This window comes from Caloenas nicobarica, chromosome Z (assembly GCF_036013445.1).
Source record: "Caloenas nicobarica isolate bCalNic1 chromosome Z, bCalNic1.hap1, whole genome shotgun sequence".
In the NCBI taxonomy this organism is placed as follows: domain Eukaryota; kingdom Metazoa; phylum Chordata; class Aves; order Columbiformes; family Columbidae; genus Caloenas; species Caloenas nicobarica.
Window position 1 is genome coordinate 41,356,662 of NC_088284.1, and position 14,197 is coordinate 41,370,858.

Sequence of the window (14,197 nt, forward strand, 5' to 3'; positions counted from 1 at the left end):
TTCTGCCAATGCAGGGAACAGTATTTTCTCAAGCTGCTTGCCAGCAACACAGTTATCACTATAGTTTTCTTAGACAGCAACAAGCATTTCAGTAAATTCCAGAACAATAGCTCCAAACAAACAACCTAAAATTAGGTATGCAAATTCCAGAACCATAACTTTCTTCACAAAATATTCAAAACACTCAAACAGGTTTTGATGAAGCCAATGTTAAATTCTTTTTGCAGGATTAAATAAAGTGATGACATGCTGACAAGTATATCCCTCTCTTCTAATTCTCTGTTACCTGGCAGGTACCCAACTTGTTAGAATTTACTAACCAACCAAATATCTTGGCTGCCTGAAACTATTATAAGTTGTGTTAAATACAACTGCACCATCTGAATGGAAAGAGACATCCAATATGCTTTCAGATTTAATGCAAGTAAGTATACTTCTATTTCATTTTAAGTACAAATCATTCCTAATTAAGAATTTGTATTATTTTATGACAGACTATTGTCATGGTTTAACCCAAGCTAGCAATACAATCACGATAGCCGCTTACTCATCTCCCTCCCTCCTCCCTGCCACCCCCCCAAACAGGGGAGAGAATGAAAGGGAAGGGAGAAACTTAGATTGAGATATACACAGTTTAATAAAATAACAAAATACTAATACACTACCAGTAAATATATATACATAAAATAGAAATAAATTATACTCAATGCAATTCCTCATGAACTCTGTCCACAACTGAGCAGACAGTCCCAGGAAGCAATATCCCAGTCCTGAACAGACGATCCCAGAGAGAGAAAAGAGGAAAAAAGGCAGAAATGCCCAGAGGCCTCTGCAAAATGGCAAAAGGCCAAACTAAATGCCCCAAACCAAACTCCCCTGACTCTGACAAAAAGAGCAAAGAAGAATGCGAGAGAGAGAGCGAGAACGCGCAAGAGACCAGAATATCCTGACTCTCCCTAAATACAAAGCATGACGCCAATGGGATAGAATACTCTTATTGATCAATCTGGATGTCAGTCAAGCTCTGCCCATCCATGCCCTCCTTCCTCGACACCTCACACCTGTGGGCAGAGCACTCAGAACATCCTTGGCTCTCAGACCAGAGCAATTGAAAACATTAACTCTGTGCTGGGGTGTTATCTCTTGTTCTCAGACTAAGTCCAAATAATGACCGTGCTAGCTATGAAAAAGAAAGGTTTCTAACTGCATGAAGAAAATTAACTCATTTTCAATCAAACCAGCACAACTATATACATTTTTGTAGAAAATGAAAACTATAACTAATAAAGCTTTTACAAAAAAAAACCCAAACAAACCAACCAAACAAACAAACAAAAACCCACCCAAAACAAACAACAAAAATCAGAACAAAAAACCATCACTTGTAGCCTGGGACAGAGGAAATTAAGTCTTTTGGAAATGACCCTAAGAGAATCTGTCATGTTTATAACCAGTCCTAGTTCAATGATTTTGAGTAGGATTCCATTCCTTTCCCCTGGAAATGAAATATCCAAGATGAAATCTTCTGTCAGAAAACAATTACTAAACTAGTATTTTGAAGAACTAATTACAATAAAATGGTTAAGCTATATAACAAATACGAATTATTTGCTTCAAATACAACTGTGAAGCTAGAATGCTTCAAAATCCTAATACTGCCATTCAACTAGTCCAATTACTGATTCAGACGAAATACAAACACCCAAAAAGTATCATATAATAGTTTTGGATACAAATCGTATTTATTCTGAGAAAGATTTATAATTACATTAATCCAGCTATTTTCTACTTAAAGCACCCCAAAATTGGTGCTGATGTAGAAACACACCGGGAATTTCCTTTACTTAGGAAACATTCAGTGTTACAATACTCAGCATTGGCCTAAACTACATTTTTGCACCATTTAAAAAATTAGTTCATATGTACAAATGTTTTGGGTTTGTCCATGGCTGGAGACCCACAAATGAGTAAAGTCAGTGACTTCTCTGTAAGTAATTAATTTCCAATGGAGAGGTCTGAATAATAAAAGAGGTGTGAAAAGTCTCCCTAAACCAGCAAGCCGAGTGCTATTTTAAACTGCAGACGTTTTTAAAGCAGCTTTAGTGATCTTTGCCCAGTTCACTCTTTCCTAATTCTATATCAACTGTGAGATCAATTTACTTGTAATTCTTAGTCATAAAAAGAACAACAACATGCTACAGTTTGTATACAGGTTTCAGATCCCTAACTCAAGTCATAACCTCATTCCGTTTGAACAATGAAGCTCGCTAGCTTCCTGCTTCAGCCAAAGACACTGCATTTCTGTTGTGCAATGGTTGCCACTGAATAATTAACTACCCTCTAAAATAGATATTGCTTGTTGATTAAAAAACCAAAACAAACCAAAACAAAACCAACAACAAAAAAGTGCTTCAATTTACCTGTCCAAAATTATCTTCTCTTACTACAAAAGAAACTGCTAAGAGATAGGACCCATTGGAGGACAAGAAAAGAGCACAGCAATCCAACTTAAAACCAGCAAAAACCCAGGGAAAAATTTTTATGACAAGGTGGTTTCACAGAAAATTCCAATGATATTTACGGCAGCTATTAATCAGGGATTCAGCTCCAAGTAGATTGATCAGTTTTGGTTTTCTCGTACCACTGAACCTATGATCATAAGATGTTAGAGGAATTTTCTAACAGTGGACTACTGAGTAAGGTACTTTGAATGCATCACTATTAGTGGCTATAGATGAGATACTTTCCAAGCTGAGCTTGCCCTATTAATGCTTTCATTAAGCAGAGGTGTTGTAACCACAACAGTTAAGAATATTTAGGAACCATCTTAATGTATGAAACAGTGTGCCTCAGAGAGTGAAAGTGGTCTGAAGTGTAGCTGTTCTGAAACTGTGACCTTTACCTTACGTAAATGCATTTGAGGGAATGAATATGAAATCTCTACACCTTACGTTCAAAAGACATCCACGAAGCCTGCATATCTGCCCAGCATTTCCATATGCTTGGTACAAACAGCAGGTTGAAGTCCTCTGTCAATTTCTTGGTGTCTTGACAAAACTCAGAGTATTTACAAAGCTGAAATGATGTGTACAGATATGAAAGGGAAGAACTGAAGTTTCCTGATTACTCGATGTATGTAACTGTTCCCTAAACTCCACACATTTTATATAGGTACCATATTATTTGGGACCAATGTTTTTCAGCTTTGTTTGTAGTCCCCAGGCAGATTCCAATAACTTTGTAAGGAGTATATTTTTAAGAAGTAGTTCATAATTCACTGCAGACAACTAGGGAAGAGCTGACGCATGTTGTTTCTAATTAACAGTTGCTTTCTGAAAAGCAATATCCAGCAAATATAAAAGCACAGTCTCATGTTGCTGCTTTACACTTGTCTTGTACTAGCTGGAACAGGTGAAGGATGTTGCTAGCCTGAAGATACTCAGTGGGAAAGGAACACCAGAAAAATGCATCACATTATTTGTTTGGTCTTGTTTGAGATGAGACAGCCTGGCCTTTAGAATGCCTGGGTATGACTAGAAGAATACATGGGTGAATGAACAACTTGCTCTGGTTGAAATAACTGAAGTCTAGCCCTGCAGTATCAGGGAAGCTGACTGATTAGGTTAGTTTCACAGAGGATACCTACCTGCACATCTTATGTATACGCTATCAGGACACCTCCCTTCAAGTAATAGAGTTCAGGATGATTGGCTACAAATACCTAGAGTTTATTCTCTTCTGGAGGCAGTGATAGCTGTCAAGATCAACATCTCCAGAATGAAACAATGCAGGAGCATATTCCAGTAAGTATAAACTTAATTACTATGGTGGTTCTACACTAGGAAAATTCATTTTACATAATGGTGTTCTGGAAAACAGTCATACAAACAAATAAAATGGTAACACTGGCGACTTCATTGCAAACTGTGAGCTGAACCTCACCTGATCTCAATAAAAGATCAGATTAGCTTAAGGTTCACAAAACAGCTTAGTGTATTCACCACTAAGGTCTGGGTAGAATCTCAATGGTGTTGAACTATCCATGTCTAAAAACAGTACATCTTTTTCTGCAGTAGAGTGTGATTTCCCAAACTTGCAGACAGCCGTTGCTGTCCATGGTCCTAACGCAGCACACCATTATCCTGTTGGAAGCACCCACTTCCAGCCTGGATGAAGTATCTACCATGGTGCTGCAGGATCAAGCTATAAGATAGATGGAAAGTTCAGCCGTAGTAAGCCTGTCCACAGAGTTTGAATGCATAGTTGTTAAGATACATATGTGAAAACTTATTTTACTGAATTTTAGAAAAAAGGCCGGAACACCCTAGTGGTGTCCGAGAAGCCTCCTCTCCAGAATATGTATTTGTGTCATAATGCCTGTATAGTTTTGCCGAGACAGTTCAGATAGGCTCCCCAGTCTGTCACTAGCTTTCTAGACTGTTCTGAGGAATCAGACTGAACAAGATTTCAAACCTGAAGCCACTACTGCAGCCTTCAGACAAAATGATGTCTTACCAGGAAATAACCAGAACTGAGGAATTAAGACCAAAAATCAAGCAAGCAGTCCTCTGTGTTGACAGGGACCAGTACTGCAAAGTTTATCTGTGTGTTGCAGCAGCTCAGTTGGTGTGAACACTTGTATTTCAAGTCTCCTGTTTATGAGCAAGTCTGATCTGACACTGAGCCAGTATGTTGGTCCCTCTAAACTCATGTCTCAGTCTTATTATGATTATATTACAATAAGAGGCAAGTTTTCATACCTGACTTAGGGTTTCCGAATTATCTCTGAATAAAATGGAGTATTCTGAGACTGCATATTTCTGTCTTACCAGGGTATGCTTCTGTTTAGCACATTCATCTGGCAAAAATGATCAGTGTTTTGCCTTTTCAGAAGTGCTGAAATCATGGTCTGAATGATACTGACTCCAGCTATGTTAAGAGTCATATCAAAGAATGTGTACTTCAGCTGAAGTACTATCTTCCTGATGAAGATATAGAAATCAGACTGCATGTACCACCTTCAAGACTGTGCCATCATGAACAAATGCCTTCCAAAGAAACATTTATCAAAATCAATTTCCTTTGCCTTCTTTGGCTGCTAAATGAAGGTACTAAGCCACATAGACAACACTGATGGTAGAAAAGATAGGCAGAAAAGCATGGAAAGACATTGCGGAAGTGAATAAAATCTAGTGTCTATTTACTTCAAGTGATATTGGACACAGTTTGACATAATAGGGCAAAACAACTTTCAAAATGGCTCCTAGTCTGCTGCTATTTTTCATGCAAGTCCTATCATACTGATTTAATCTGTTGCTTTGATGAAAGCTTTGGAAAGATTCCTGAGCACTAGAAAATACTAAGTAAGGCTGTTTTCTTTTTGAAGAGATTTGAGGGGCTTGGGGGAGGGGGCATTATTACGAGTAAGTGAAAAGGGTTAAGCTGCTCTAGAAATTTTTGTTTATCGTCACTGTGCCCTAAGCGATGTGCACTTACAGCACAGCCAAACTGACATGTTTGAATAACAGGAACTGTATCTGCTCTCAAGGCATTTCCAAGCAGCTTAGAGAGCTAAAAAAAAAAAAAAAGATGAAAGAAAAGGTTTAAAAATAAAATCATTAGTTGTTTTCTTCTGTCTGCCTGTCCCTAAGAAGGGCTTTTACAACTATTGCTACATAAAGGCACCTTCTTTGGTTTTAATTAATTGCTTCTTTTTTCTTTTTTCTTCCTTCAACTGTCAGAATGTTTTAATGTACAAACGTTTTGAGAGTTCAAGCATAGTTTATAAAATCAGTAGGTCAAAGGAGTTTGTAAGTGGGAGAAAGAGTGTTAAAGGTAAGATGAAGTATGAAAGAACACGAAAGAATCTATGCTATATCATTTGGATATATTACACATGTTTGTTATTTAGGCACACAGTATCTCAGTTCCACCTCAAATTTCTACTTAATGCAGTACATACTTGCAAAGATATTTCTTCTCACAAAATGACATATATGAAACTATGTTTATTAAAGAGCACTTCTGTTATCTTCAATTTACTTCTTTCAAGCATCATCATGCTTTAGTTTAAAAAAGTCATGAAAATTATAAAAATGAAATAATTTTGCAATATTATTATTATTAAAATAACCAAAAGTTTAATTTTCTTTCCCTTCTTTGGCTCCCAGATGAAGCCACTAAGCTGCTGCTGCTTCTTCACAATGTGTTTTATATTTGTGCTATAACTTCATCATGTCTCTGAACTCTTCCAGTACTAACACAATGTCCCCTTTCCATTTCTTCAGACACGTTAATAATATTATAAGCAGTTATTGCAATTGTTCATTGATAAGTTGTCTTTTACATTATAGGAAATACGTAGGGAAAGTCCCTCTATAATTTTAAGAATGGGAGAACATAAACCAGGTGTTGAACAGTGAACACTGAAACATTCAGTTTAAAATGGCTTATTTCCATGATTGTTATATTCTTTTCCTGCTTAGGTATGCAACCTATACCAAATGCATTTTTTTTGTTTAGATCTCCTTTTTTTACTCTGCTTTTGTAACAATCACGACTAACTTTATTCTAACCAAATCAAAGGCTCATCTTTTATTCACAACTTTGAGCAGGATATTTCAGTATTGAAACAACCAGTAAATCCTCTGCAATTTTGAATCTTCCTAATTATACTTCTCTAACTGTAAATATTGCTCCTTATACCTTTCAGTAGCATTTTCTTCCAAGGTTTAGTTCAGTCACTTTCTCTTACTTCTGTACTCTATTTAGGGGACTTCATATAATCTTTCAGCACAAAAATTCCATCCCAAGCCTGAAAACATATAAAGCTTTTCTCATGTGTCTGACCTTACTCTAAAAATGTCCCTAACACTTCACTCTAGGCATCCCACATCAATAATGGAAAGTGAATTTGTCTTCTGTTTCAAGCCTCATCCTTTCTCCATCAACCTAAGAAATTTTAACCACCTACCAAATTGAACTCCTCTCTTTTCTTACAACCACACACAAACTAGCAAAGGTAAATTACGACAAATTTATTTTAGAAAGGAATATAACTCATGGCTACTTGTGCTGGCATAAATATATATCAAGTCATATTGGTTGACTCTGCTGCCATGTTTGCCATGTAATACCATCACAGAAATACACAATTTAATTGCCTGAAAAATCAAGGAACCTGCCTGCAGGCTGATACTCCTTTCCTCTTTCTTTCAACACCTATTCCATCAGAAATTGTAGGCGCCCCTTTAAACTGTCACTTCCTTTCTTTTTTCCTTTTAAGAAGGATACAAAAGAAAGGTGAGGCAGAAAGAGGAAGAGGTATATCTCCTTCTTTCACTTAAATCAGTCAGAAACTTCTATCCCAGATACAAAAAGCCTTTTTCAGTACATTTTTGTTGTAACAAGCTTTTCACAGAAATGCATAAGTAAACAGCAAAATATGCAACACTGAACAGACATTTCAGTTTCTCAACTCACAGGTTCAGCTACAACTTAGCAAAATTCCAGAAATGTAACAAAAATGTTGTGCAAAATTCTTTATCTCTGTGTGTGTGCACCAATGTGCAAACATAGCATACAACAACAGAAAATAACTGAAAGATGGGTTAGGGATCCAACAGGTAATAAACAGCAGAACTATGTATAACCTTAATTCAGCACCAATTTTGTACGGATTATGATGATAAATTTTCTTACAAAGAAATCTCCTCAAAGAATCAATGGACCATCATGATAGATTTTTCTTTAACCTCATTCAAAAACTCCCGCTCCAAGCACTCATGAACAACTGTTTTAACTGAACAGAAAGACTTATCTTAACATTTCTGTTCCACCATCTGTTTATGAAACACTTACTGACACCAAATTACTTCATTATCACAGCGTGTCCTATGAAATTAAGGTCCATAATTACTGTTACTTTGCTAGAGACTACAGCCAGTACTGTAATCCTTTTGAGTGTCCACCTAGAAACATCTCAAAATATGATTTTACAGAGTACTTAGCACTGTATTTCACATCTTACATTCAACCCACATTTCCAGTGAATTTCAGCAGGAGCAACATATATGCAAGACTTTAGTTGTCTGTTTTGTCCATCCTCAAAGACTAGGAAAACAGATCAGGAAATCAGACTTCACAGAGGCACCTCAGGTACCTAGAACCATTCAACAACTCTGATAAGCATCTAAAGTAAACCACATTATAACCAGAGAGCATCAAATTGTCTTAGACCGTGAAGTCATGTTCTTTATGTTGTTCTCTGTTTCACTTGCTATACACATTCTAATCTCTAAAACAAGGCAGAAGTCTAGTGAGGTGTTTTTCTATGCAACCTATCTCACCATCAGGAGAGCAATTCTGTGATTGCAGACTTAAAGCCCAACTTTATAAAAGCTAACTTCTGAATGCTGGACTCAATGTATAATATTATTTTAAATGTCAGAAGTTTAATGAGATTTCTGTTAGAAGACTCAGCTGTGTAAAAGGGACCTCGCGTGAGTCTAGCTGGGACATTCAAAAGGAGAGATCTTAAGTTTGCTTGTATTGAAATTTACCATTTGAGCTCCTGGAATGACTTGTGCTCATGGTAAACATGAAATAATGGGAGATCAGGGAAAAAAAGCCTTGTATTGGAAGTACAACTGACTAATACTGAGAGCAAAAGAATCACAACTTTGACTATCAGTTCAGATTCCATCATCAGAGGCAAAAACATAGAAGTTACATTTTCAGTATTAACTTCTAAAATCCCTAAGCCAGACAAAAGCAAAAATGTACTTTTTAAAGTGTCACAGTAAACATTAATACCAGAAATAACATGAAAATTCCATCTCTTTTTCTCCCCATGCATGTGTAGGTAACATATACATGTGTACGTACATGCCCTTCTAAAACAAAACAAACAAAAAACCCCGAACCAAACAAATCTAATTTTTGGTTTATGTGCTGCAAGTGAATATTCAGTTCAAGCCAGCTTTGATTTTTTTTAACCATTTAAACATAATTGTATTGCCTTTAATAGGAAAAAATATGCCTTTTCTCCTTCAAAAGAAAGTTTATGATTACATCTAATGCATACAAAATGAGATAACAAATCATGAGCCACAGGTCAACAAATAAATTATCACACATCTGTTTAACCACCACCTGTATATTACTTCCTTGTCATTAAGAAACTGCTATTGGGTCTATATAGCTTGCAGGTACAGCAGCAGCTGACCTTCTCAATAGTAAAGGCTGCTTCACTGCTTGCATACCAAAACAAACTTAAACCATATCATGCCACAGATTACAGCCAGGAAAGCATTGAATAAATAGAATGAAACACATTTAGGTCTTTTTTCCACATGGAAAGAAGAGACATCTAGCAGATATGGTGAATGCTATGAACATATAATAGTTTTTTTCAGCACTGTATCTATTCGATATAATTCAATCGAACTTGTATTGATGGACAAAAAATAAACAATATTTGTTTTCCTAGGGACTTTGTGCTTCAGCAGGAATGGGAAACTATCCAATATGCACAAATGTCTAAATCAATTGCCTTTTCTACAATATTTAACCTCCTATGAAGAGTTTATCTTCACCAAACAGTTACACTGCTGTTTTAGAAACAATACAATGAGGTCAGGTTCATTAAGGTAAGTTCAGTTTAATTTTAACATTACAGGCATTTAGGTTTGTCTTCATGACAAACCACCACTGAGTGGTGGTTTACTTTGTGATGGTTACTACTTATTTCAATATATTTACATGGTTTATTAATGTGCTTCTGATGACTGAAGGTGATGAAATTGAAACTTTAATATAAAAGCAATGATAACTCCCAGAGGTACCACCTGCGAGCAGCAGGAAGTACATCTTCTAAACGTATGCCCAGGCAATCATGTGGTATACACAACATTAGCAGGCAGATACTTTCACATGGTAGGCTTATTTGTTTTCCCCTTTTGAGGCAAATGCTTGAATTTAATACTAGTTACATCAAAATTTGTCTCTTTGACTGTGCATCTACCACCCAGATTTTTAAGTATCTAACAACTATTTCGGTTTTAGTGAAGTAAGAGTGTTTACTTCAGTCACCTGAAACTGAAGAGGGTAAAATGAAGTTGCTACAACATAATGAGCCATTGAGAAAAAAACATGCAAGATAAAACACAGAATGATGGAAAAATCGTTGAAGTACTAACTTCAGAGCAAGTCAAAGGCTGAATTTACTGAGCAACAGCTCAGAAGCAATAGAACTAATCAAAACCCGAGTTTTTGTGGATCTGTGTGTTGTAGCTAAGCTTATCATACAGAGTATGTTATGTCAGAGCATAAAGGGAAAAATTTATGTTATAATCTACATCTCAGTTAAAGTATATATTTGCTTCTGTGTGGCACAGAGGTCCCCTGTGCCCTCCTTCCAAACTGTAGAATTTTCCTGTCATTTAGACCTTTTTCAAACTTAGTTGATATTGGCTAACTCACTAAATTTACTTGAGCGAAGTGACAAATTGGCAACGCAATTACATAAAACCACTTTGCTCCAAAAAAACAGACTCTAATTTGTATGTAATTTTAATAGGTCCATTTTAGCAGATCACTTGCAGCTCCTGTTTTTTGCAGCGTATCTCAATAGGTGCTCATGTGCTTGTAGGAGCAAACCCCACTTTCTAAAAGTGTCTCTTTGGAGACAAAAATAAAACCAAACATTCCTATTTTTTCCTTCTGCTTGTTTTTTGCTCACATACACATAATTCAACTGAAGTTAGAGCTGTGACAATGTAAAATTGAAGCTAGGCTCCTGTAAATGATCGGAGAATTTACCTTAAACTAACAATTAAGAACATGAAACAAAACTCTCTCACAGCAGCTACTGGGTTTTGATATTTCACATCATGAACACAACTAATTTCAAATGGACAAAACAATGCAGTGTGTTTCCATAGAAACATGTTAGATGAGGATGTATACTAAAGAGTGGTCTTGGCAAACGAGACTGCATTGCAGAAACGTGGCTTTGAAATACATTTCAAAGGGAAATGAAAAAGATTTTAAAAACAAGATCTTTTTTCAACATTTTGTTTCAAACACTAACTAATTCAGTAAAACACACAGATAACAAGATCCTCAGCCAGTTGCTACTGTACTTAGTAACATTAGGGTGAAGCAGCTTATCAGCATAAATCTTGATATAAATTTGTATGCAGCTAACTCATTCTGCTCTGGAATAGGCTTTTAAAAATATTAGAATTGTATTTCTTTCTAATAAAATCCGTATTGAATTGACTAAAATAAGTTTCAGATATGGAATTGTAAATATTGTCTCCAGTAGTTTAAAGTACTTTCAGTCATGATGCTCTTATACTCCAGAACCTAGTTTTTACGTAACTGTAACTTAATTATTCAAGTTAACTCTGCAAAATGGCAAAGTATATAGAAAATCTAACCCCTTTGGGAGATGTTATAAAAAACTCTAAATACTGACCTAATCTTTGCTCTCATTAAAGGCGAAAAGAAATTTGTCTTTAATTTATTTAGTCCTTGAACCCCAACATTGTGCAGTGAAAACAGTAGGAAACTGTAGCTGACAAGGTCTTCTCCTTAGTATCAAGAAAAATCTTGATACTAAACCAATATTTGTCTAATAGCACATGATACAAAGAACTTTAAACTACACTCTTATGTTAATATATCTCTGAATCACAAATAACATTCAGCATGTTTCTAAAAGCTTTATAACAGTCATGTATTTTTTTCTTGCAACTAAGTACTGCACACAATTTGCATGAGTTGTTATGTGTATATGCACACATACCCAAATGTAGTGAAAAATAATTCAGTATTAAACATTAGCTGTACTTAAACCACTGCACGTACAACCAATATTGAAGGATAAGAGCATAGTATTCCCTAATACATACATAGGAATACAAACTAAGAAATAGGCGAAGAGCTAAAAGCAACAGCTAATAGCTACATATAGAACAGAGATTATAGAATAGTTACATGCTGTAGGACTACTTCTGTGTGTCCATTTTTTAGGATTGCACTTACAGATAAACTACAACCTTCTTTAGCAAATTAAACCAAGAACAAGAAAACCTAAAGAGATTAAAATGCACTCATAAATTTTACTTACTATGCTAGAGATCAGTGGTAGACTAATTTTTAAAATTATTTCTTACATAGCATTCAATCATATTACCTCCACAGAACATTGCAAATTGCATCAATTAAAGATAAACAGATTAAAAACGTCATAACTTGTTAACAATCAGGATATAATTTATCCATATTGTACATTACTGAGTCTCTTATTTGACATAGAAATAAAGAAGTACATACCCTGATCCAAAATCTCTTCCTCTTCTTTTTTGGCCTGCTGCAGCAAAGAACTTTTATCAGTATCCTTGGTTTCTGAAAAATGGATTTAGGATATGATGTTAATCTCTGTGTGTGAATGGAATTGACTATCTTCCTACTGGGGAAAAAAAAAAGCCCTTCTGAAATGAATATTGGTATTTTTATCTATCTATAGTAGTTGTACCAAACAGTGCAGCAGTGAAACAAATGCAAAATCACCATTTGTACTTTGCTACACAGACATACCAGATGCCAGTCATATTACTCCTTGAAAATACTGCTGGTGGAACTACATGCCTACTAGTGTTCTATATAAACATTTGATTCCTTCCATAACAAGGTAGTGGGATCCAGAAAACTATGGAAACATTGTGATGCAACTTTGCAGGTAATAGCCAGAAGATAAAGCAAATATTAAGAAACTTTAAGTACTGATATTTGGCATCGAAAATAGGTCAATCTTCCAGGTACACAGCTCGTGTAGCTATAAAAATATGTCAGAAACTGAAAGATCACAATAGGAAGAAATGGACAAAAGACTGGCAGACATTTCCACCAAGAGTAGAATCCCATGATGGCCTTAAACTAGCAATTTGAGTTTTCTTTAGAACTGCATTTCATTTTATGAAAATTTATCATATTTATGTAACACAAACACATTAATGAGCATAAAAGGACTTGAATAAAATGGATTACAAGTTTTTTTCACCTTCATGATGTCCATGCATCATCTTTAGCATATCAGACTTGACTGGAATAGGAATATTTGCCTCCTGTGGTATATTTCTGAACATCTCAGGGTTTGCATTCTGTGTGCAGGTCATATATGAGACAGCATGCTGGGCTTCCATATAGTACATAATGTAAAAATTACACATTTCATCATTCGCTGTTCCCCTACATAATACAAAAAAGATGCAGCAGTCAGAAAAAAATGAGCTGAATATAGCTGTTATTCAATTCATCTACCTTGTTTAACAGAATATTAAAAACTTGCCATGAAATATTTAGAAGTCCCACACTAAAACAAAACTTAATTGCAGTGAATATGAAACCTTTCAGGTTATACTAGAGAATACCAGTTTGCACAGACTCCCCAGGTATCTCAGAAATTCCTACAAATTTGGGTTTGATTCTACAGATAATTATATAAACTATTTAACTGTTCTTCCTTCTCATTTCCCTGGTATGCTCCTCATAGTCCCCAGAGTCTCATAAATTATGCACATGTTCTGATGAAATAAGACAGAACTGTATTATTTATTATGTCACCATTCATATACTTCTCAGTCTGGGGCAAACAATTTACAATCATTGCAAATAACATCTATGTTTCCTTTCAGCAGCTATATTTTACGAAGGTTCCCTCCCCACCCCATGTTCAAGTGCATCCATTTATTGGCCAGTCACACTGGTTCTAATGCACCAAAACTTAAAGTTATTACATATTAAGACAACATAAATATCTCTTAAAGAAAAGATAGCACTGCCATCTTCAGAATAACTTGATCACAAGTTTCTGTAAGGAAAACATGAGTGCAAGAGGAATGATTAAACACTAGCAAAATTCAGTTCTTTGATAAATGTTGTGCATGTACTTGAAACAGAAGAGGCTTTTCTGTACTGCTACATAATCCTGTCTTCAACAGAAAAACATAGCTGGTACGAGAAAGAATTCTTTCTGAAAAATATTACTTTATGAAACAGACAATACAGGGCCTCTTTGCAACTGTGATCTGTTTCTGCTGGGTTTTTTTTTCCTCTGCCGTATAGATTGATATCTTTTATTTACAGCTACAATCCTGACAATGGAATAAGCTAGGACATATACAGTAAG

General features: G+C 35.6%; 1 protein-coding gene across 15 annotated transcripts in view; it reads right to left on the reverse strand.

Moving 5' to 3' along the window:
* The window catches only part of PAM (peptidylglycine alpha-amidating monooxygenase), a 146,328-nt gene that overhangs the window by 25,080 nt on the left and 107,051 nt on the right, over positions 1-14,197 (reverse strand). For all 15 annotated transcript variants that reach the window (XM_065655531.1, XM_065655530.1, XM_065655528.1 and 12 more), the window contains exons 13-14: positions 13,070-13,257; positions 12,343-12,414 (exon numbers count right to left, since the gene is read on the reverse strand). In XM_065655531.1, the coding sequence (XP_065511603.1) occupies positions 12,343-12,414; positions 13,070-13,257 (260 nt within the window). The remainder of the gene's footprint in view (positions 1-12,342; positions 12,415-13,069; positions 13,258-14,197) is intronic.